Source organism: Leptonotus elevatus, chromosome 2 (assembly GCF_054856555.1).
Source record: "Leptonotus elevatus isolate MCC_2025b chromosome 2, RoL_Lele_1.0, whole genome shotgun sequence".
NCBI lineage: Eukaryota > Metazoa > Chordata > Actinopteri > Syngnathiformes > Syngnathidae > Leptonotus > Leptonotus elevatus.
The window spans coordinates 9981787-10003382 of NC_141240.1; the positions used below are offsets into that span (position 1 = coordinate 9981787).

General features: G+C 39.3%; 2 protein-coding genes across 7 annotated transcripts; one reads left to right on the top strand and one right to left on the bottom strand.

Moving 5' to 3' along the window:
• Positions 1-5016: 5016 nt before the first annotated feature.
• Positions 5017-10907, top strand: hmga1a (high mobility group AT-hook 1a). Of its 2 annotated transcripts, none has more exons than XM_086068846.1 (5): positions 5017-5176; positions 6043-6135; positions 6722-6817; positions 8128-8181; positions 9006-10907. In XM_086068846.1, exons 2-5 carry the CDS (start codon positions 6058-6060, stop codon positions 9075-9077), a joined length of 300 nt encoding a protein of 99 aa, XP_085924972.1. In that variant the 5' UTR covers positions 5017-5176; positions 6043-6057; the 3' UTR covers positions 9078-10907. The 2 variants fall into 2 exon arrangements, with proteins under 2 accessions (XP_085924972.1, XP_085924974.1); XM_086068848.1 differs by lacking the exon at positions 5017-5176 and adding an exon at positions 5258-5418.
• A 3111-nt stretch (positions 10908-14018) lies between these two features.
• smim29 (small integral membrane protein 29) lies at positions 14019-19895 on the bottom strand. 5 transcript variants are annotated; one of them, XM_086068849.1, is made up of 5 exons: positions 19761-19895; positions 17622-17894; positions 16706-16731; positions 16511-16616; positions 14019-14483 (listed from the first exon to the last, which is right to left on the bottom strand). In XM_086068849.1, exons 2-5 carry the CDS (start codon positions 17724-17726, stop codon positions 14421-14423), a joined length of 300 nt encoding a protein of 99 aa, XP_085924975.1. In that variant the 5' UTR covers positions 17727-17894; positions 19761-19895; the 3' UTR covers positions 14019-14420. The 5 variants fall into 5 exon arrangements, with proteins under 5 accessions (XP_085924975.1, XP_085924976.1, XP_085924979.1 ...); XM_086068850.1 differs by having other exon boundaries at positions 17622-17897; positions 19761-19824; XM_086068853.1 differs by lacking the exon at positions 19761-19895 and adding an exon at positions 19475-19752.
• Between the last annotated feature and the right edge of the window lie 1701 nt (positions 19896-21596).

Genomic DNA, 21596 nt, shown 5'->3' on the forward strand with positions numbered 1-21596 from the left:
AAAACTACTTTAAAAAAAAAGATTAATTTGACATCATGTACTATTTGGGACAAAAAAAAAGGAGTTTATGCTTTTCTTCCTTTGTAAATCACTGGCCTTATTCTAACAAACTTTTTAAAGGTTAAAATTTGAAACAATGTGCCCTTTTTCATCACACGACTGATGTAAAAAACAAAAACAAAACACAAATCAAGTAGTGGAAATAGCTTATATTACACTGAGACCATTTTGGGAAACGTAACACACAGATTAATTAGCATTTTTGGCCATTCTGAGGGGGAGTTTTTCTGTTTTTCTGTCACTACACAGAAGATAATGCATGTAATCACCAATGTTTAAGCGAATCAGATATACCTCAGACTGTACAGTAAATTCTACTAGCAAAAAAAAAAAGGTGCCACTGAACAAGAACTGGAAAAAAAACTATACATTAAAAGTTGCAAGAAAACAACAACAGCATTACAAATCTTACAGAATCTGTTCTTGGAATTTATTGTCCCCCAAACAAGCTGAAAGGATAGTAAGACTAAACTAAGCCTGAGGGTTAAAGAAATAGATAAAAACTAATGAACGGTTGTTGACATACCTCACTGTCTTCAGATTTTCCCCAAAAAGTCCCCTCTATTTGACAAGGTAGAATGAAACTCCGCTTTAACACTGACAGTGTTAAATCTAACACTAGAAAAGTGTTTATATGTGTGTTTCGGAGTAAAAAAAAAAATTCCCTCTGAACTCCAAGTGACTTGTTGCAGACTTGCTAATAGCGGAAGCGGACACTTTCCCGCACACCTCCATATGCAATAAGATGGTCATGTTTACTTACTGGCACTCAGTAAAGGAATGTATGTGTATGCTGTATTGTGGTTTGTTCTCTAATTTCTGAGGGAAACCCCCTTTAAAAAATATTCAGAAAAACAGAAGAAAATATTCAGAAAAACAGAGGAAAATATATATTTTTTAAACAGGAAAAAAAACAAAGCTCCCCAAAAAATTAGTCAGAAAAACAGGACTTTTTTTTTTCCAAGTGAATGCAAAACTTGCTTAAAGCTATACATATTTATTAACTCAACCTTTCACACTCATACCTGTGGACAATATAAAAGCTTCAATAAAACTAAGGGGTAGGTTTGTTTGTTTGTTTTTCTTTGGAGGGAGTGGAAAACCCACGCAAGCACACAAAGAACATGAAAACTCCACACCTGAAGGCCTGAGCCAAAATTTCAACCCAGGACCTTGGATTTTGAGACAGACATGCAACCAACCCACTAGTTCGCTGTCAGCAACAAAACGACACTGCACACTTCAAATGGAGTCCTTTGGTACACACTACATAGAAAAATCCCCAAAAGCAACAGCAATTTCAAGTGCAGTGGACTACCAGAGCTCCTGACCTTTGATCTCCCACTCACAGCACCATGTCAATATGGGGAGGGGGAAAAAAGATTTGAAATAATGTTTTACATCCCATGAATGAAAGTGCAATGGAATTCACCTTCTCAAATAATTCTGAAACTATGCTAAGTGTGACTCATGCCGAAGTTTCAAATAGAACTCTGTTTTCATCCTTGAAAATGTCAAACGCTTGAGTCACAAGGGTGACTGATGCTCCCATAATTCCAAAAATCTCAGGATGTGGCGATGTAAAGTTGACTCAGAGACACAAGAAGGTTAAAATGAAGTCGTTTGTAGAGCTCCAATTTTATTGTCTGCATGCGGGACCTTCATATAAATACAGCACTGTGCTCACTAAACAAGCTGCACGCGCTACTTCCTGTGTTTGTGTGACTCAGATACTACTCATAAAAGGCCCCATCCCCCGCCCACTAACCTCCATCCACCCCCTCCCTCCACAAGGAGAAACGACGCCCACACACACATTGGTGTCTCCACCCACCTTGCTTTTCAACTACTCCCACACTGTCCTGCCTCCTCCCAGTGGATGTGCACTCTCCTTCCCGCCTTCACGCTTTTCTTCATCCTCTATTTTGTATGACGAGGAGGAGGATGTGAGTAGTGAGCATGCACGTGTTAGCCATCAAGGGCCAGGGACGACCCAATCGGCACGGAATAGATGGTTCGGTCCACAAGTGTCAGCCGTTTGCATGCTTCGCCTCAAAGTGGATTGCTCGAAAGAGCATGCCAGAGGGCAAGATGGATGAGCACGTAGGAAGAGGGAAAAGGGCAAGAGGACATCGGTGGGGGATGGGTGACATGCAAAAGTGGGCTAAGACCCCCACTAACCGTCCCTCCCACTGAGATGCTTAATAGGATTCTGTCTGCCTTGAGCTGCTGCACAGTTCAAGTGCCAGGAGACGATGAGCGACGAGGTCGCCTCTTGTGAGATTTGATTTTTTCCCCTCCCCACTAGTTCCTTTGTTGGTTTCTCTGAACATACACTACATATGATATTGATGGTATTAGCAAATGTAATCTCAAAATTTAATCTGATATTTTTGTGCAATGTAACTGTAAATTACAACCACCAGTGTCAGGAATGAGGATTCAGATTTTAAAAAAACAAAAACAAAGATCACTTCAGTGGCAAAATGATATCAATGAAATCTTACAAAATAGTGAAATTCAAACAGTTCGAATGTATTCATCGTGTAAAAGGCCATCATTTGTTTTGCATTGTTGCTCAGTCCCCTCCAGGTGGTGCCAATGGCCGCGAAGGACAACCGCACACAAGAGGACCCATTTCCTCCTCTCCGTCCACATTCTGAGGGGCTGGTGTGGCAGAGATGTGTGATGGTGTGGGGGATGGGCCTGAAGTAGTTGGGGAAGATGGAGAGGAAGGAACAGGGAATGAAGGAGGTGGCATGCAATGCTCGCACATGCTGAGCTGAACATTGGCCTCATTGACAAAAACACCCTCCCAATTCATGCCCCATCTCATCCGCTCCTTCACAGTTTGCCTCATCACGCATGTACAGTACATTCGATATGTGTTAACAGGGGAGATTCAATATCCCATGTCCATAGTATATTGCTTTCGAAGCCCAGTGTTCTCGACAACCACTTTTGAACTTGCATGTAGGGCAGTTGCAGATGGGTGCGTCATTTACATTAGAAAACCTGGTGTGAAAGTGAAAGCAGGGGGTTTGATTAGGACACAGTCTGGCAGGCATCCACCACCCACACAGCACACGTTAGATGTTTATCTTGGTAAGATGCAAAATACCCGCTCCGGATGGAATGTCAGGATCTTTTAACAGGCATGCAACTGGTTTTGTCATTCTGAAGCATACTGGTAAAGTGAAAAGTCGTCAGCATCGAACCGGTGTTGTGTCAAGTGAAGTCAAGTCAAATGTATTTATTTTGTCCTTAATCACAATAGAGTCTCAAAGGGTTAAAGCAGGGGTCAGCAACCTTTACTAAAAGAGCCATTTTAGGCCAAATAATTAACAGAAAATTTGTCTGGAGCCGCAAAACCTTTGAACATTGCGATGAATAAAACATTGTGTTAGTCTAACGTACTGAAGGCCCAAGAGTTAATTAGAGCTGCACCATAACAGAAAATATGCAGCATCCAATACATTGAGATTCCTTTTCTTCTACCTTTCGTCTTCTGTTTTTGGATTTGTTTTTTATGTATTTATTTTTTTTGTAATTTTTTTAGACTTTTTCATACAATTTAGACATTTCTGCCTTTCTGTCAAATGTTTGACATTTTTCGCAATTTTTATGAACATATGGTAATTTTCTGCCTCTCTTTTTACTTTTTGGGACATTTTATGTCTTTTTCATACAATTTAGACATTTTTGCCATTCTGTCAAATTTTTGACCTTTTTGCGCAATTTTTATGGACATATTATGGTAATTTTTTGCCTCTCTACTTTTTGGGACATTTCATGGTTTTTTTCTGCCTTTTTGCTGTCCATTTTCATAATTTTTCGGGCAATTTTGTGGACATTTTATGGTAATTTGGGGGATTTCTTCTTTCGTTTTTTGACATTTTATGGTCAGTTTCTAAACGTTTTCTTTTCTGCCTTTTTAAAATGGATTTTCATCATTTTTTGCGGCAATTTTGTGTATATTTTATGGTAGTTTTCTCCTTTTACTCTTCCTTTTTAGACATTTTATGGTCACTTTTTGGACATCGTAAATTTTTCATCTACTTTTTATCTCTCTTTTTCTGACTTTCATATCTGGACTATGACATTTTTGAGGCTTGAGTCTGAATCTGCAACAGAGTGTTTTCAGTGTATGCAATCACCATGTTATGTGTATACTTGGACAAGGGATTTAAAATAAAACAATACAGTTGTGTTTGAAGTTAAGCTATAATTGAGGAGGTTTTCATAGGTTTTTGAGAAAGAAAAGAAATGTAAAGGTACATTCAATTGATCTTATTTGAATGAATTGCATGCAAATGAATCCAAAAGAAGAAGAAAAACGACAACCAAGGCTGGTGACTGAAACATGATTTGTACACTGAACAAAGCCAGCCTAAGACATACCTGTGCCATAATCATGCTGTCTAATTAGCATTTTCATATGCCACACCTCCTGTGAGATGGGAAGAATGATCTCAAGAGGAAACATTTTCACTAATAGACATTTAAACACATTTGTGAATAATATTTGAGTGAAATGGCCTTTTGTGTAGTAGAAAAAGTTTGAGATCTTAGTCTAAGTCACAAAAAATGGGAGCGAAAACAAAAGTGTTATTTGTAGTTGATATTCTGAAAATATATAAAGAAATTATTTTCTCAGCCCCTCTAAATATCAGTCCATGATTTGTTAACAAAATTCCAATCTCCTCTTTTAATTTATAAGATAAAGATTTGAGGATTTTCCTCTGTCACTGTAAAGGGTTTGAAGGCGATGTAAAATAAGCAAGCGCATGATTTTGCATTTTGTTTGACACTCCCCTCCTTTGTATTGAATGTTCAACAGTTGTTGCAGTGTGCATGCTGCAAGTTGTGCACATGTATTTTATTGTGTGGCCGAGTCAAAGGGGGCGAGACATAAAGTGGGGGTTGAGCCTGTCCAGTGCCGTTGGTGGCCCACTTATCATATCTCCGCCCCCAGTCCTCCTCCTCCCATGAGGGCGGCTCTTTATATTGCCCCCAAACTCCTCCTGACTGGCGCCTTTTTCTTTATCTGGTGGAGAGGAGACGCACATGCTATTTTTAGGACCACGTTGGAATGAATAAACCGCTTAACCTGCTGGTAAGAAAAACGCGTCGTATCTGAAAGAAAGAGAAAAAACCGCTTCCTCAATGCCGAGTTGCTTTAAATGCTGCATGAGCTTGGATTTAAAGGGGGCGGGCTGTGTGTTTGTGTGTCGACTCAACGCGACGCTTTGTAGGTCGGTGCAGGGCTCTTTAACCGGGCATAAGCACCGGGCTTAAAGGGTATAAGGGATATTTCGCTGTGTGATTCAGGCTGGAGGTTAAACTTGAGCGGCAGAGGTGAGTGCGCATTTTGCATGGAACTATGCACCCTCGCAACCATTTGCGAATACGTGAAATCGCTCGAGCTCCAGTGAGACGAAGGAGACATGCTTTCAATGAGAAGCCTCTATTGTTGCTGTGGGCTCGCCGCAAAACACGACGCACCTCGCTAGTAGCCCATCTCGGCCACATTTGTACTTCTTTATTGATTTATTCTTTACATTTGCGCGTCAATATAATAAGGATACGGCAGCAAAACCACACACAGAGATTCACTCGGCTATTATGTGCATGTGTGAGCCAAGTGGGGTGCATGTATGCATGCATGCATGCATAGGCCCCGGGATGCGGTCGCTACTTGAATGCAACGGTGAGGCCTGCGGCTCACGGCTGCACCGTGCTAACCGGTTCGACTATCCGCGAGGCGGCGTGGGCTTCGCTTTGGAGCGCGCACCAGCCCGAAATAGAGCCACATGGACGCGTTGATTTAAGAGCTGCGTCGTGGCTTTGCGCCTTTTTTTGTGCCCCGCCTAGCCTCCCCTCACCCCTCCTCCATGACCCATCCCCCACCCCCATTTAAGTGAGCTCAGCCAGCGCGTTGTCTTGCAAGCGACTCTGACCAGGTGTGGTTTTATTTCCTAGGTGTGAATTGTAAACATGAGTGACAAGGGGACAGTGGCACCTAAGGAGACTGCAGAGAAGAGGGGGCGTGGAAGGCCGCGCAAGCTTCCTCAGGTAAGGGGGCGAAAATAAACTTTTTGTGAAAGGTGCATCAAGTATGCATGACTCATCAGTTCTGGTAATATAGTCCTATTTGTTCAACTGTGACCCACCACTGTGCCACTATACTGTATAGTAGTAGTAAGAGACCCAATTTGTATGTTTGCTTCAGCTATCATTAATGAGAGGTGTAGACACCCCCATCAGCGGACTTCCTGTGTTTGTCGAGAACCTGTAACCCAGCACCCCCAAAACCGGTTTTAACCCTCCCAGACCCCATCTCCAATCCTTATGCAATGGCTGCATGGCAAGGTTGCAAGTGGCTCATATGGCACAGTGTATTGAATTGCTTTGTGGCTAAAAGCTGCAGTAGTAAACAAACTAGAATCCAATCGGAGATGATTTTGCGTAACAAGTGTGGGTTGTCACAACAATATGAGTGAAGTTGAAGGAGATTTTTTTAAATGTAGTGGTTGCACAATTCCACCCATTGGCACATTTTGCAGTGCAGGAATGTTTAGGTGTGTCTTCGTTTTGAGTAAATTGTGTGCAACACATTTATCACTCACTCTTCCTTTCCATTTTGTTTTGTTAACATCAGGATCGTGATACTCAGGAGGCCAGCGGATCCCCGACTCCAAAGAGGGCCAGAGGACGACCCAAGGGCACCGGAACCAAGGCCGCCAGCAAGGGCAAAGTAAGTCCATGGTGTCTTCATGCAGCAAAAGATTGACTTCATGGCTACTTGGAGCTTAAACGGCAACTCACCCCCACAACCAGAGTCTTGCTCCAACCCTCACTAACATTTGAAAATGGTGCTCAAAGGAGGCGTTGCCTAAGGACCATTGGGCTTGCGAGGGGGGGGGGGGGTTGGGCGTGGCCTGGCTGTGATTGACAGCAGCAGTGAAAACTACGATCTAAATAATTTCTATGCTGATAAGCTACGCTAAATAAACTAACTAAATGCCATGCTAATAAATCGCTAACCTGAAAATTGATATAAAGCTGTTCGCAACTCGCTAAGGAGCGATTATGTCAGCTGACGTCGGTAGTCTGTGCAGCCACACAGACGGTTTTTGTTGCAAATTCACGCTTTCAACAAGCATGCACTTAAATGTCAAAATAATGACCAGGACATGCAGGAAAAAAAAGTTGATTTGGTGTTGAGTTGCTCTTTAAGGCCTATCAACCCTTGAATTACGATTTTAGCTAATTCTAACCCCTGTCAATTATGTCCTGCATTTCCTTGTGGGAAGTTGCTGTGACTGTTTCCCTCCTGTCAAAAATTGTCATGTATGGCTTTCCTACTGTACAGTTGTCTTTCCAGGAAGTACAGTGAGGCTCGCAGTGTACTTCCTGTCCTGCCGCATCCTGCAGCGTGTCATGCAAAGGCTGCAATAGTGTTTCCACACTGACGCCAAACAACCCACCACCCCACCACCCCACCCCGCACACAGTCCTAGTTCTTCTCAGCCTGTTGTCTCCATAGCAACAGCTGATTTTCTCCCTCGCCCTGAACCCTCTAACTCCCCCATGTGCATTGTCCTCACTGCTACTGTACGTGTGAGGGAAGGCAAACACTCGTGCGCGCGTTTGTGATATAGGGTTAGCGAGGAAGGCCAAGTGGCCGAGGGTTTATGTCTATGCTCGCTTCCACCAGCTGTCTCTGAGCCTCGGACCAGGTGGCCAGCGAACTGGAGTGCCCTGTGTGCAGTTCCTGTTGGCCTTCCAGATAATAGCCAATGAACCCAGTGCCCCTTGTCCATATCTGTTTGAACAGGCTCTGCTGCCACCTGCAGGCAGCCAGGAGTATAACAAATTATTTAGCATTTGGAACATATAGAACATGAAGCACCCAAAAAAAAAAAAAACAGCATCCCTTTACATGGCATTTTGTTATTGTGAACCATATGCGGCTGATACATTTGGCATGAAGGCAATGAAACAAAACTTTTGCACAGCACTGTATGTAATCACTTTTCTTTTCTTTTCTTTTTTCGCCCCAAGGCCAAGGCAGCAGAACCTGCTCCTGGTGCAAAACGTAGAGGAAGACCCAAGAAGGTAAGAATCTTTCTGTCCTATCTGAATTAGAACTGGTATGGTGATTTCAGGGCACAAAATTTTTTCACACATGCGTGGCAAAATCCTGCAAAATTGGTCAGTTTTTACTCAAAGTATTTGACTTTGACTCTGCTGCTTGTATTGAATTAGGCTGGGTGATCTATAATGGCAGCAAACTAAATGTTGACTTTCCGACTTGATATGGCGAAAGAGGTTAAAGGTCGGTCACACCCTCTATGTGGTTACCAACCCAACATTGAGATTGGGCAATTATAAAAGCGACAGGTCTCATTACGCTTGTTCATACAAGTTCCCAAATTTGTTGTCATTTTTGATTATTCTATAAAAATGTAGTTTAGCTTTTCCCCTAATCAAAAATTCTGCACTTATTTATAGTTTATTTTTGATAAACCACCATTCAAGCTTTTCTGTTTTGCTGTAGCTATATAAAAGTAGAAAGGAAGATGATGTGGTTTCGTAGTAAAAATGTGTTCCGTGCACAAATAGTTGTGGGTGTTCTCGGACTGCCGCCTGGACCACATTAGTCACATGGAGCAATGACCCGTAGTTACCCCGCCACTTATTTTTATGAATGAACACAGCCATTTGGGAGTGAGTGAAGGAAGCCGGATGCCTCAATGTGACTCATCAGTCCACCATGCTGAGTCACTGACCCCTCCCCATGGCCGTCTTCATGCCACAGTGGTTTGTCATAATTTAGGATAACATTGATCCTCTTTCAAGCCTAAGAAAAAAAACGTGTTGTGACTTGAGTCAGCATTTCTGTTGGGCACAGACTGAGTTTTTCCTCCATGTCATTGTAGGAAAAGGAAGAGAAGGTATCCCAGGAGTCTTCGGAGCAGGAAGAAGAAGAGGAAGAGGATGAGGACCAGTAATACACAACGAATGCTACCTCACTCAACATACTGACTTACTGTTAACTATAACTGGACTGTATCTCCAACACCAGTGCCACTTTCATGACCACTGTTCTTGACAGGGCCCTCAGCTCAAACGAGGGCTAACAGCAGATTTCTCATGCAACAGCACTGGATAAAACGCTGGACCTTGCGCAAAGTAGTGATGAGGAAAATGAAGCTTCATGAACCTCTTGTGATCTATATATTATTTTTCTTTTCTGGATAGTGCTCTTGATTTAACGATAAATGCTAGCGCAATGGAAATGGGTCAAATTTCTACCGCATCTTTAAACCAAGAGCACCATCTAGAGGAGTAAAAGGAAAAAGGTCGCAAGTGGGTCATGAAGCTTCATTTCCGCATCGCAAGGGGTATCACATGACAGCAGACATCCCTTTTCTCTGTCATGATATCACAAGTCTTTTATACTGGAGAAGGTGGGCTTCTAGGGGCCTAGCGTATTTTCTTTTCTGCTGAAAGATGTTTCGTAGTCTTTTTTTTTTTCTTCCTTTTTCTTTTCTATTTACTCTGTGTTACTTATTGATTATTCCTGCGTCCGAGATAGTAGGGCTTGTAGTTTCTCTGTTTTGTACACAACAAAGGTGATTTTTACCAATACTCGTGTTAGTGTGATGTGGTTTACCTATCCTTCGCATTGTACGCTAGATGGAATTGAGCTTCATTGTGTAGGATGAGACTAGGTCACTGGTGGTCTATAATATACACCTGCCTCCGCCCCTTCCTGGTGTCTCTTCTCACAAGTAGAACGCGTCCCCTCATGTAGGACATTTTAGGTTTTAGCTTATCAAATGGCCTCCTCTGTCATTGGTGTGTAGCGGAGGAGACTTCTAGTGTTTGTTGTTGTTACTTTCCCGTTTCATACCATTTAACATCGCGTGTGCTGCTTCTTTTCAAGTTTTGTCAATTTTAAAGTGTAAGGTTTCAGATTGAGAGCATCCGTGTCGTTTCTTCAGGGAGTTTTTTACAGTTATTGCATGAGCCCTGTCAACTAAAAGACAAACTGTACAGCCATAAGCAGTTTAATAAAACTGAGAGTTGGTACTCCTGACAGGGCTGCTTTTTTTTTTTTTCTTCCCTTCATGCCACCTAACACCCACTTATTCGCCTAGTGTGATTCCCATAACCTTATTTAGTTGTGATGAGCCTTTTTCAAGATGTTTTGCTTTCTGCTACAAAAAAAAAAAAAGAACGTTCAAGTGTCCGATTGACAGTTCTTCCACACACCTCAGCTGCTACGTCAGTTATAAACCCGGAAAACTGCAAAGTGACAACACAATGCCTGGACCTTTGTACCTCATTCAACAGCTTATAATCATTGCATTTAACTGTTTTTGTGTTACTGTGTACTCTGGCACAAGTCAGACTTTTTTTTTTTTTTTTTTATAAATATACCTGAAGCCTCAGCTTGCTCACAACTTAAGCTTGCAGATTGGCTGGTGTGTATGTGTGTGCGCGTGAGAAGCAAGCCAGGGAGACTTGTCAGCTTGACAATTGTCTTCGCTGACTGTGGTAGTTTAGCAGGTTTTTATTTTTCTTCTGGTGCACTGAAACATTTAACGGTTGGACACTTTCCCTGCTTTTTTGCCATGAAGTGGTTATTTTGTCCATCAAAATCGGATTCACATCACAAACTGACATCTACATTTGTTCATTTATATACTGTAAACTGTTGAGGATGGGATCATTCTTTTTAATGGACACCGTATATAAATGTACAATGTATATATTTTCTATGGTGCCCTACAATTTGTATGAGATGAAATGGTCAATAAAGATAATTTTCTGTCTCTTTTGTCATTTGTTGACATGACAATTGATCAACTGAATTTTGACAAGGATTTTATTTTATTTTATTTTATAGAGACTGGAAGGGCTATAGAACATTTTTTCCATAGGGGGGGTGGGGGATGTGAATTTTACTGTGCTGTTAGAAAACCGTAAGTTGTGCAAAACATACTGAAACATTGAACATCCATTCAAAATGTTAACGGTCAAATTAAGCTCACCTGTAATAATTAATACATTTTAGGTTGATCCTGAAAATACACCTGAAAGCCAAATATCTGACTTGCCTACAGCAAGGGAAGCTGAAGTAAAGTACAAGACCTACAAAAAAAACTAGTGAATATTAAACGAACAAGTAAGAAAGATCATTACCATGCATTACTAGAGCAGAATAAAAGCAACACACAAGAAATATGGAAATGCTAAATCATGTAATTAAAAATGGCAACAACAAAAAAAGATTATCCAGATTTTTCTAAATAAAAGATAAAAAATATTACTGAAACAATTTCAGACATAGCTAATAATTTTTATGAGTATTTTGTTAATGTTGGCAGCAATTTAGCAAAAGAAATCCTTCAGCCAAGAAACAAACATGAAATAAGCATATAAAAAAATCCATCCACTGTGTGGCTTAATGCTGTTAATGATACAGAAGTATTAAATGTTAAAATAAAATATTAAAAATATATAAATAAATATATATGACAGTAAAAAGTATTATAGAATATGTTGTGCAACTTTTCACATATATATGTAATTAGTTATTTTAAGCCGGTATATTTCCATCAAAAATGAAAATGACAAAAGTTATTCCTATTCATAAAAATGGAGAAAGACATATATATAGTCACAAATTATAGATCAATGTCACTGCTGCCACAGTTCTAAAAAATTCTAGAAAAATTATTTTCATGTAGACTGGACAATTTTATTGAAAAACATAAACTTTTAATTAAGTGAAAATCAATATGGGTTTAGAGAAAAACTGTTCACCTCAATGGCAGTCATGGAACTCATAGAAGCAATATCTACTAACATCGATAATGAAAAAATTACTGTTGGAATTTTTTATAGATTTAAAAAAAGCATTTGATACTATAGATCATTCTATACTAATGAATAAATTAGAAAGATATGGCATAAGAGGTTTGGCCTATAAATGGATGAAAAGTTATTTGGATAATAGATATCAGTACTTACAGTTAAACAATATACAATCAAAACACTTGAAGATTACTCATGGAGTCCCCCAAGGGTCTGTGCTAGGCCCCAAATTATTTATATTGTATATAAATGATATCTGTTGTGTCTCAAAAATATTCAAAAGTGTCTTATTCGCCGATGACACAACTCTACTGTTCAGGAGAGCACCCGAAGCAGCTTCTGACTACTGTGGAGAATGAATTGAACACATTAAAAAAACTGGTTTGACTTAAACAAATTATCATTTAACTGGAAATCTGGGGAAACGCATATGAAACAAATGCCGATCATGTTTTCAAACTGCAAAAAAGAGCGACAAGAATTATAAATCGATCAAAATATACAGAGCCAACTCATTCACTATTTATGAAATCAAAAGCAATGAAATTCTACGACTTAGTTGAATTTAAAATAGCACAAATAATGTATAAAGCATAGAACAATCTACTCTGCCACAGTACTCAGAAGCTGTTTGAAATTAGTCATAAAATAAGGGGTACAAGTGTCTACAAAAAAATTAAAGCAAGAACAAATATTAAGCAAAGGTGTTTCTGTAAAAGGTGTTAATTTGTGGGATGATTTTGGAACTGACCTGAAAATATGTCAGTCACTTGCTGAATTAAAAAAAATAGTTTACAAGCAAAGTTCAAAAAAAAAATATTAGTCAGGAGCTGTTAAAAATGTAAATATGCTGTAATTTCTTTGGATGTATCGGTATGAGTGTAATGAAAATTGTATATGTGAGTATGAGGATGTGATTTATAGATGTATTGTGGTGTCTGTTGATTTCGTGTGCATATGTCGCTGGCAAATGTGCCTATATTAAAGTGCACTTGTATATATGATAAGGTTAATACATTTCCTTTTGTTAAAATACATTACCTTATTTTATTAACATAAAACGAATAATGGGCAGGACTGGATACGTTTTTAACTTCCTCCTACCTCTTTTAAACAACTATTTTCTTTTTTACTCCAATTTATATTTTAGACTTGTAATGTGTTTTCTTTGTGTTTATATGTTCAATAAAGAACCAAAACCTACCAGACAATCTGGAAACATTTGTCTGTTCAAGCAGGAATCTCACTTTTAAATATTTGGCCAGAAGTTGGTTGGGATGATTGGGTTAGAGGTCAAATCAGTGGATATTCTTGAGGTGTTTGAGGATTACTTCCCTCAATGCAATTCTACATTTATGAAGAACACAGAAGTTTCATATTTAATTAAAATATTTTCTGTCAGCACTCCACCAGTGTATATGCAGGGACAATGTCAAAGTCTTATTTCGACAGGGGGGGGGGGGGGGGGGGCAATACTTTGACAGAAACGTCTCCTTCAGTAAACTTAAATAACATCTGCAAAGTAAAGCTTCTTCATAACAGTGCAGACACATTTACATCAGTAGTTGTCCATTCAGGTTCAAGTGGAATTCAGTGGAATAATTGGAGGACATTTTGAGCCTCAACGAACGCAAACTGCAACATCACGTCAACCAAATAACCTGAAAACACACATTTGCTTTCTTGATCACGAGGCATAACTTGAACTGTTTGAATTCCATGTGCTGCATCCCCACTACCAAGCTAATAACAGTCCACAGTGGCTTCAAACAGTTGAGGGCAATAAAGTAGGCGGGTCTATCATTTGAGTACAGTCAGAAGGATGGCATTCCTCTCCAGCTGGAGGTGGATGTGTGCTGGTGCCATGTCTTGTGCACAGGACATTTTTGGAGCAGGAGTCATTCAGAAGAACACTGCATCCTATTTGAGGTTTTCATGCCTTCCACGCGACTCACAGGATTTGGCAAAAATCACACAAAGATCCAGATCCGAGCTTGTCATGACGTTGTGTGTAAATGAAAACAAAACTGAGCCCAGACATTCCTTGAGTAAAAAGAACCTGAAACTCGCATCAAATATACATTCATTAACAGCTCACTTATTCACAACGAGTATCATTTTTAACTTCTTGTTGTAATGTGTGATGGTGTTTTTCCAAACGTGCTGCAAAAACTGCAGCCCACAGTGACACACTTCAGAATGTTCAGTAATGCTCCGCTAGCCAGATAGACGTGTGAGCGCCACGTGAACAAAGTCAACTGATATGTTCTGGAGAAGAATATGAACACTGACATTCAGTGAACGCTTGTGAATAAATACTTTACATTAAATATATCCAAGTTTGAACGTGTGCTTAAACATATGACCATAACCTTGCTTGTTGTACTTTAAGATTGGGGGAGACATAAAAAAAAAAAAGACAATGTTTGTAGTCAGTGCAGGTATTCTTTGGCGATCGTTAGGATTCTTCAAGCATCTTTGGTCAGAAGAGGGCGTCGCTGTTGATAACTTCTTGCCCAACCTTGAACAACCTAAAAAATAAAAAAGAGGAGAGAGACCCTGTGAAGTCGGTGATGGTTTTCAGAACTCGGCCTTCACTCAACAGCAACTCATTCAGTGGACACGCCCACAGCGTTGAAGACAGAAGACAACGGCTTGCTTTTTCATGATTTTGAAGACTCATTATATATATATATATATATATATATTTTTTAGCATTAAAGTTCTGGCACAGTTGTTAACAACATTCTCGTCTATGTCATGTGTCAAATTAAGGACATATATTCAGTTGACAAGGATTTTAATTTAACGCAGCACTTTAATTCAGTGCAAACAAGAATGGCTATGTTTTTCTGTTTATCTTATGTGGAGTAAACACTGCCATCTACAGGTGCTGCTCATATCATGAGAACAGGGGTGCACAAGTTCGGTCCTCGAGAGCCCCTATCCAGCCCGTTTTCCATGTTTCTCTCCACTAACACACCTGATTCATGATCAGGATCGTTATCAGGCTTCTGCAAAGCTTGCTGATTAGCTGATCGTTAGATTCAGCTGTGCTGCAGGAGGGAAACATGGAAAACCGTCTGGATAGGGGCTCTCGAAAAGTCCAATCATTTCAATGAATTGTTTGAACAAGTGAAACTTGCATGTTACATTAGTTCAGCACACAAAGTAAATGATCTCAAGCCTTTATTTATTTTAAATTTGATGATTTTGGCAGAAAGACACCAATTATTATTATTATTTTTTTTAAATCCTGTGTTTTACAAAATTAGAATATAGAATATTCTACATTGTAGGCTTGTGTTTCCCAGTCTTGTCAACTAGTTCATATCAATTTGAACAACTGCAGAGGTTTTCCTCAGCCTTTAATGGTAGTCTGGTTTAGTAGGCTTCAGAATCGGGGAAGACTGCTGACTTGACGGCTGTGTAGAAAACCATCATTGACATAGCCTGGCAATAGCCAGATTGATTTGTGCTTCACTCGAGAGAGTTCTCCACAATATCAGTCTGGGACTGCTCTGTGTTGATTTGCTAAAGGCGGGACATTCTGTAAAATACTCCGAGCTGATTGGACGAAGCAGAATCGTGTGCACGTCTACCTAACTTTTGTTTCGACCAATCAGGGCAAAGGATGAAAATGTCGTCACCGACATGCGACTGTTGTGACTCGCTGATATCATGGCGATGAGTTTATGTTGTTTGTTTTGCAAAGATGATATGCGGATACAAGAGACTAATTCACAATCAACGTACTGTAGACCAATAATTTCACAAATATACAATAAAAAAATATTTGGCGCCACAATGAAACCTATGGCTGTGATTTGTGATTAGTTTATGTAAATAACAAAATGGCTGTGACAGCCATTTTGTTGACACCAAAATCAAACAGCTAATTTAGCTCAACGTTCTTGGCAGTATGGTGTAGCAGTAGCACATCTGCCTTTGCTTATGGTCGAGAGGTTCTGGTTTCTAAACCTCAGTTCCGACATGGGATTTGCATGTGCTTCCCATGCTGGTGTGGATTTTCTCCAGGAACTTCCTTCCACATGCCAAAAACATGCATTTCCGGGTCAGTGAAACTTAAACTTTACTGTATATTTTGTGAATGTGAATTGTTGGTTGTCCTTATGTACACTGCGATTGACTGGTTCGTAGTAGCAGCCCATGGTGCACCTCACCTCTAAACAGTGTTACCACAAGATGGTAACAGTCCTAGCACATCCCTAGAGCATACAAAATTCAAGTTTAAGTCACAATTATGTGCTCATAAAATTGAACAAAATTGGATCTTGTTCTTGCAACTAAAACATTCTTTGCATATTCTTCTCTCAACTTGTTGCAGCTGTTTCCCTACACATTAGAGGAACTAAGTTGTGAGAAACCAAGAGTAACGGCCTGGCCGCATCAGAGTGTATGACACAATCAAGGAAAACCACAGATTAAAAAAAAGAAACTATACAAAAAAGTATTTGTACCAGTGCCCAATTTGAAAAAATATATTACAAAATAACATAACCCACAAGTTTTCAGTGAAAACAAAAGTGTGCCTTACTTTGGTGTCCTCATCTCGCCACAGCATCTCTTGCTCAGCTTCATTCACCTCCTCGGAGGGGTCATATGAATAGATTGGTAACAACTGATGGCGGAGTCTGTCAAGTCTGGCAAAACAACATAAAGCAAAACATAAATTTAAAGGAGATAAATCAGAGCCAGCAGGTCCTCTTTAAACAGGAAAATACATCTTTACCTCTGTTTTTTACGAATGTACAAGATCTGAAACAGAAGACAGAAATATAAATTCTCATTAAACCATTGCCATAGAACATGAAAAAATACTTGCCTACAGTTCAGGTGAATTTAACTTTAAAGTTCAATACACTTACATTAAGTTTGTTTTTAAGCATTAAGAATTTTAATAAGCATTACATTTCATTGAGCCATTATTTAAGGTTTTCCCTACATTTAAACTCAGTGTAATGTTGCAGGGGTTTACAATATTTAACTCATTCACTGCCATAAATTAATTTGAACTATTTCTATTAGTTTAACCTTTATTTCTACTTTTGTTAACAAGAGTAAGAAAACCTAGATTATTTTATTGTACATTTAGAACAGATATAAAATTTGTGATTACTCGTGAGTTAACTACTAACTTGTAAAGTCATGTGATTAATTACAACAAAAACATTTTAATCACCTAACGCCCTAATTTTAAATAATCTTTTATTCTTTTTTCAAATAAAAAGATTAAAAAAATAAAAGATTATTAAAAATTAGGGGCGTCAGGCAATTAATATTAGGAATTGTAATTAATCGCATGACTTCACTAGTTAAGTCACGATTAATCACCAATTTTATATCTGTTCAAAATGTACAATAGTTTTTTTTTCTAGGTTTTCATACTCTTGTTAACAAAAGTTAAAAAAAATTTTTTTAACTAATAGAAATAGTTACAATGATTTTTTTTTTTACGTCTATAGCCGTCAATGGCAGTGAATGAGTTAATATACATTTTAGGACTAAAATCCCTGGATCGTTTTGGATTTAAAATGTTGGCCATGATTGTGGTAATTAGATGTAGTGTTGTATGCTTTATGTGGGTCTGACTTTGACAACCGCTGGTATAAAACAATGTTTGTACTGCAAGGCATCCACCAACTTACCACTGCTACAGCTATTCCAATGATGGTGATGAGAAAGAATGGCACCAACACATAGCCGACCGCCACGTCTCCATTAATGGTGGGGGACGGAGTGGTACTATTCATCGCATATGATCAGGGCAAGGGGCTACAGGGGCTGCTTTACAGCAAACAGAGGACCCCCACAGAGGAACGTACACTGTGCAGCGGCTCTCTCCTCAAGCTGCTCCCTTGTTGATCACGCCTCATCCCTTTCATTCATGTGACATCCACATGGTATCGCTGTTGCTCCTCCTACTTGGGACAAACCATACAGGGCAATATGAGTAGCAACTAATTAGGTCAGGTCAATGCATTTAGAATGGACTCTATGCACAAATAGCCGTGACGTATTTCCGGGAAAATCTCATAACGCACCGCCTTTTTCGGTAATGCCGTCGCCATTTGTTTTCCTTCAGAGAACCTCGACCTCGTTTTGGAGTATTTTTTCATCATTTCTTTTTTTATGAGTATGGTTGCTGCGTACATTTGTCAAGGCATCGGAGAAGAGGAGAGATGACAGTATGCCGAGTGATCACTGCTGTGTGCCCACATAGACAGGTTATAACTTACCGGAGACAGTTTGTTGTAACTTGTTAACATTCAAAAGGATAACAGTAGTTGCCAACCACACAGGGGCGCCGTTTGTTAACAACAGAGCTGTATTTGAAAGCTTAAACTTTGATGTGTTGTTACTCTGTTTACGAAATTATCTAATGTTTCTGCCTTTCTGGCGTTTTGACTTTTCATGTGCCTGTGTGTACATTATTCATATGCTGCCATTTTATTGTATTAAAAAACATGAAAATATTGATATGAGTCATTCTTGCACCGCTGAAAACGCTGTCGGATTTCCAAAACAACCACTTTTCAGCAAGGAATTAAGAGAAATGTCACCATAGGCTGACATAAAAAATTAAATAAAAAACAGTAGACGCATTACATCTGCTTCAAAATATTGACGAGGCAGAGATCGTCGGATCCCGTCGACGAAGAGGAGGCTACAGACCAGAGAGTTGTTGTTGTTGGCTGGTTGATTTATTGAACATATTAGCACATCGCAAAATATAAGTTGAAGTTAAAATAAAAATTTGAAGAAAGAAAATAATCAATGTCATAATTTACATGTTCAAAAGGAGTAGGAAGCACAATAACATATATATTATTATCCAATAACGTATCGTTCAAATAAAAAAGAAAAAGAAAAAAGAAAATGAACAATTAGATGATAGGTTCCACATTTACACTATATTTACATTTAAATAAATAATAATAAACAAAATAGCTTTATAGTAGCTACTCAAGCGGCTTGTATTTACGTGTAATAATAATTTTAAGCAATGACATCTTTACCAGAGCTCAAACCATTAAAATTACGGCTCTAGGTGATCTAATTAGTAGTTTAAAAATTCTGCTAGACATAATGTTAAAGCAAGGAGCGACTCCTGTTCTTTTTCAGTGGATTAAAGATTTAGGCGTACATCAACAGTTCGCTCCGCTAAAGTCTCCCCGCACCGGAAGGTTGGGTGCGCTCATACGTCGAATGCGAAAGTGGTTTGTGCATATACGTGTACACAAACGTGTGCGTGGGCGTGTGCGTACGTACGCGTGTAAACTGTCACGTGGTTATGTCACCAACATAAGTAGACTGTAAAAGAGAAATAAATGCCTGATGCCTGTAGCATTGAAAAACGAAAGCGCGTACGGTAGCCAAATGGTAATTATTGTCTACGAAACATGTTGGCATATTGGATTTTAAGTTTTTTAAAAGCTTTCTCACGTACACGAAGAAGCCTCTTTCTCGCTGCGGGGATACTGGGTGCTCCGCCTCCTACCTGCTCGACCTGTCCTCGACGCAGCACGGTTTTGGAAGGACGGTGGACAATGAACTTCCGGCTTGAAAAGCGCTGCGTTTTGTCGCGCGTCCAAATCGGTTAGCTTCGAGCTAATTTAGCAGCCGTGGCCACCGGCCGCTGCTCCGCGAACGCCTAATAAAAGCTATTTGACCCAGAAAACACTAGCTGACTGGCTATCTTCGTAAAGCTACTGTTCGTTGTTTCTCACTGGCGACACCAGGCATGTCGTTCGTTTCGGAGGAAAAGGATTTGAATTCCCACTCACCTCCCGTGAATCACACCAGTTTGTTTGTGTTGCTTCCGCAAGCAGCTTATTTTTTGTAAGCTAGCCGTAAGCGCGATGATAATAGTAGTGCTTCCTCTTTCAAAATAAGGCGCCACGATTGCTCACTTCAAGACATTTTTAACGCAAATTTTCAAGCGCATACTGCTAGATCTTGAGTTCGACCAGGGAAGGGCAAAGTCCGGCTCGTGTTATTTTTTTAAAATCCGGCATTTACAGTATCACGCGTCCTGTACGATTTGTTGCAATACTTAACCCGTTTTTCATAAATCAATTTATGTGACTAAATAATTGTTGATTAACTTGTGAAATTATAGTATTTTTTGTATTGTATGCATAGCCTACATTTAACACGTGTGTATGTGTTTTATTAAATCATTAGTAATGGTGATGAACCTTCATTCGTATCCCACCAGGGGGCGCCGCAACGACTCATTCGCATGGTTTGTTTGGCATAGTTTTAACACCGGTCCCTGTTATCTGAACACATTTTGGATAATGGTTCTTGAAAATGTGTTGTTCATAACCAAATACAGATTCTGAAATCAATTACTACATTATTCATGTATTACAAAATTGGTTTTAATCTGGATCAAACCTTCAGTTTATCTTTTCAATTTTTCATTTTTCTTTAGTAAAATTGATAATTTTGATCGTAAAAATCAGGATTATTCTTATCCCAGCAGTTTCGTGGATTCATGCTGGATTTCAGGAATAACGTGTTCACTAAAATAAATAACATTTATTAATTTATTAAATATCCATTTAGGTATTGATATTTTTTTCAACTGATTCACTGAACGAGATTCAAAAAATGGAAATAAAAACAACAAAGATGTATATGTGTGTATGTGTGTAGAGAGAGAGTATTTTTTTTTTAATATATCTTCTTTATCTCTACTTCTAATAAAATTTCTGCAACTCAGTGAAATGACTCTCTCCGTCCGTTGAAAAGCATTGGACTTTGGTTTATTTATTTTGATTTTAAAATGTGATGTCCTTTGACTACTATATGGTTTGTATGATAGTCACATGCAAAAGCAATACAATCTGCCGTTTGTTTTCACCATGTAAAGGAAGTATTTGCATTGAGCTGCTTTGGGGAAATATTAGAAATGCCCGGATGTTCAGAAGTGTCACTATGCCTTCTTGTCCGTTCTTGCATCCATGTGATCTCGTGAAACGTCATCAGTCGCAGCCCAAGTACGGTCTAGTTAAAACTAATTGTTACAGACTGGAGAAATGTTTATGAAGCAGGTGACGCTGATACTGCATATGATTGTTTTATGGACACGCTCTTAACGCCCTATCACAAGAACTTTACAATGACACAAAACAGGAGAAAAAGAAAGGACTGAGAAGCCATGGCTCACCAAGAGATTGTTGAAGGCCTGAAAAAGAAGAACATGCTATTAACAATTCCGAACATCCGGGCATTTCTGAATTTATTGTTTTGCTAACGATCTTAAGTCCAATGCAGTACTTCGAATGACTAAAATGACACACACATTCATTAAATATATTAGACAGTGTTGAATAGCATTTATATTGGTGATGTAAAGATAAACAGCATTTTTTTTGTCTCTGCGTCTGAAATTGTGTGTGTCGTCGTTGGAAGCATTTACAGAGCAAAAATAAAAAAGAAGAAGATTTTCCTCTTTCCTTCCTTTTTGGAACGTGTGCAGCGTTTGCGCACCATAAATGCTTCCACTCAGAGGGCTCTTCAAATCAACCAATAGATCCCACCCCCAACCACACTCCACACCAAATGGACGTGATTGACAAGCACAGAAGTGACGCCCCTTTCTTCCCTTCTAC

Bases quoted from the DNA above. Each gene is read 5' to 3' on its own strand.
- smim29 (XM_086068849.1), bottom strand. From the start codon at position 17,726: ATGAATAGTACCACTCCGTCCCCCACCATTAATGGAGACGTGGCGGTC. The intron at 16,732-17,621 runs GTAAGTTGGTGG...CTTCTGTTTCAG, and splicing joins TTGGAATAGCTGTAGCAGTG to ATCTTGTACATTCGTAAAAA. The intron at 16,617-16,705 runs GTAAAGATGTAT...TTGTTTTGCCAG, and splicing joins TACATTCGTAAAAAACAGAG to ACTTGACAGACTCCGCCATC.
- hmga1a (XM_086068846.1), top strand. From the start codon at position 6,058: ATGAGTGACAAGGGGACAGTGGCACCTAAGGAGACTGCAGAGAAGAGG. The intron at 6,818-8,127 runs GTAAGTCCATGG...TTTCGCCCCAAG, and splicing joins AGGCCGCCAGCAAGGGCAAA to GCCAAGGCAGCAGAACCTGC. The intron at 8,182-9,005 runs GTAAGAATCTTT...ATGTCATTGTAG, and splicing joins GTAGAGGAAGACCCAAGAAG to GAAAAGGAAGAGAAGGTATC.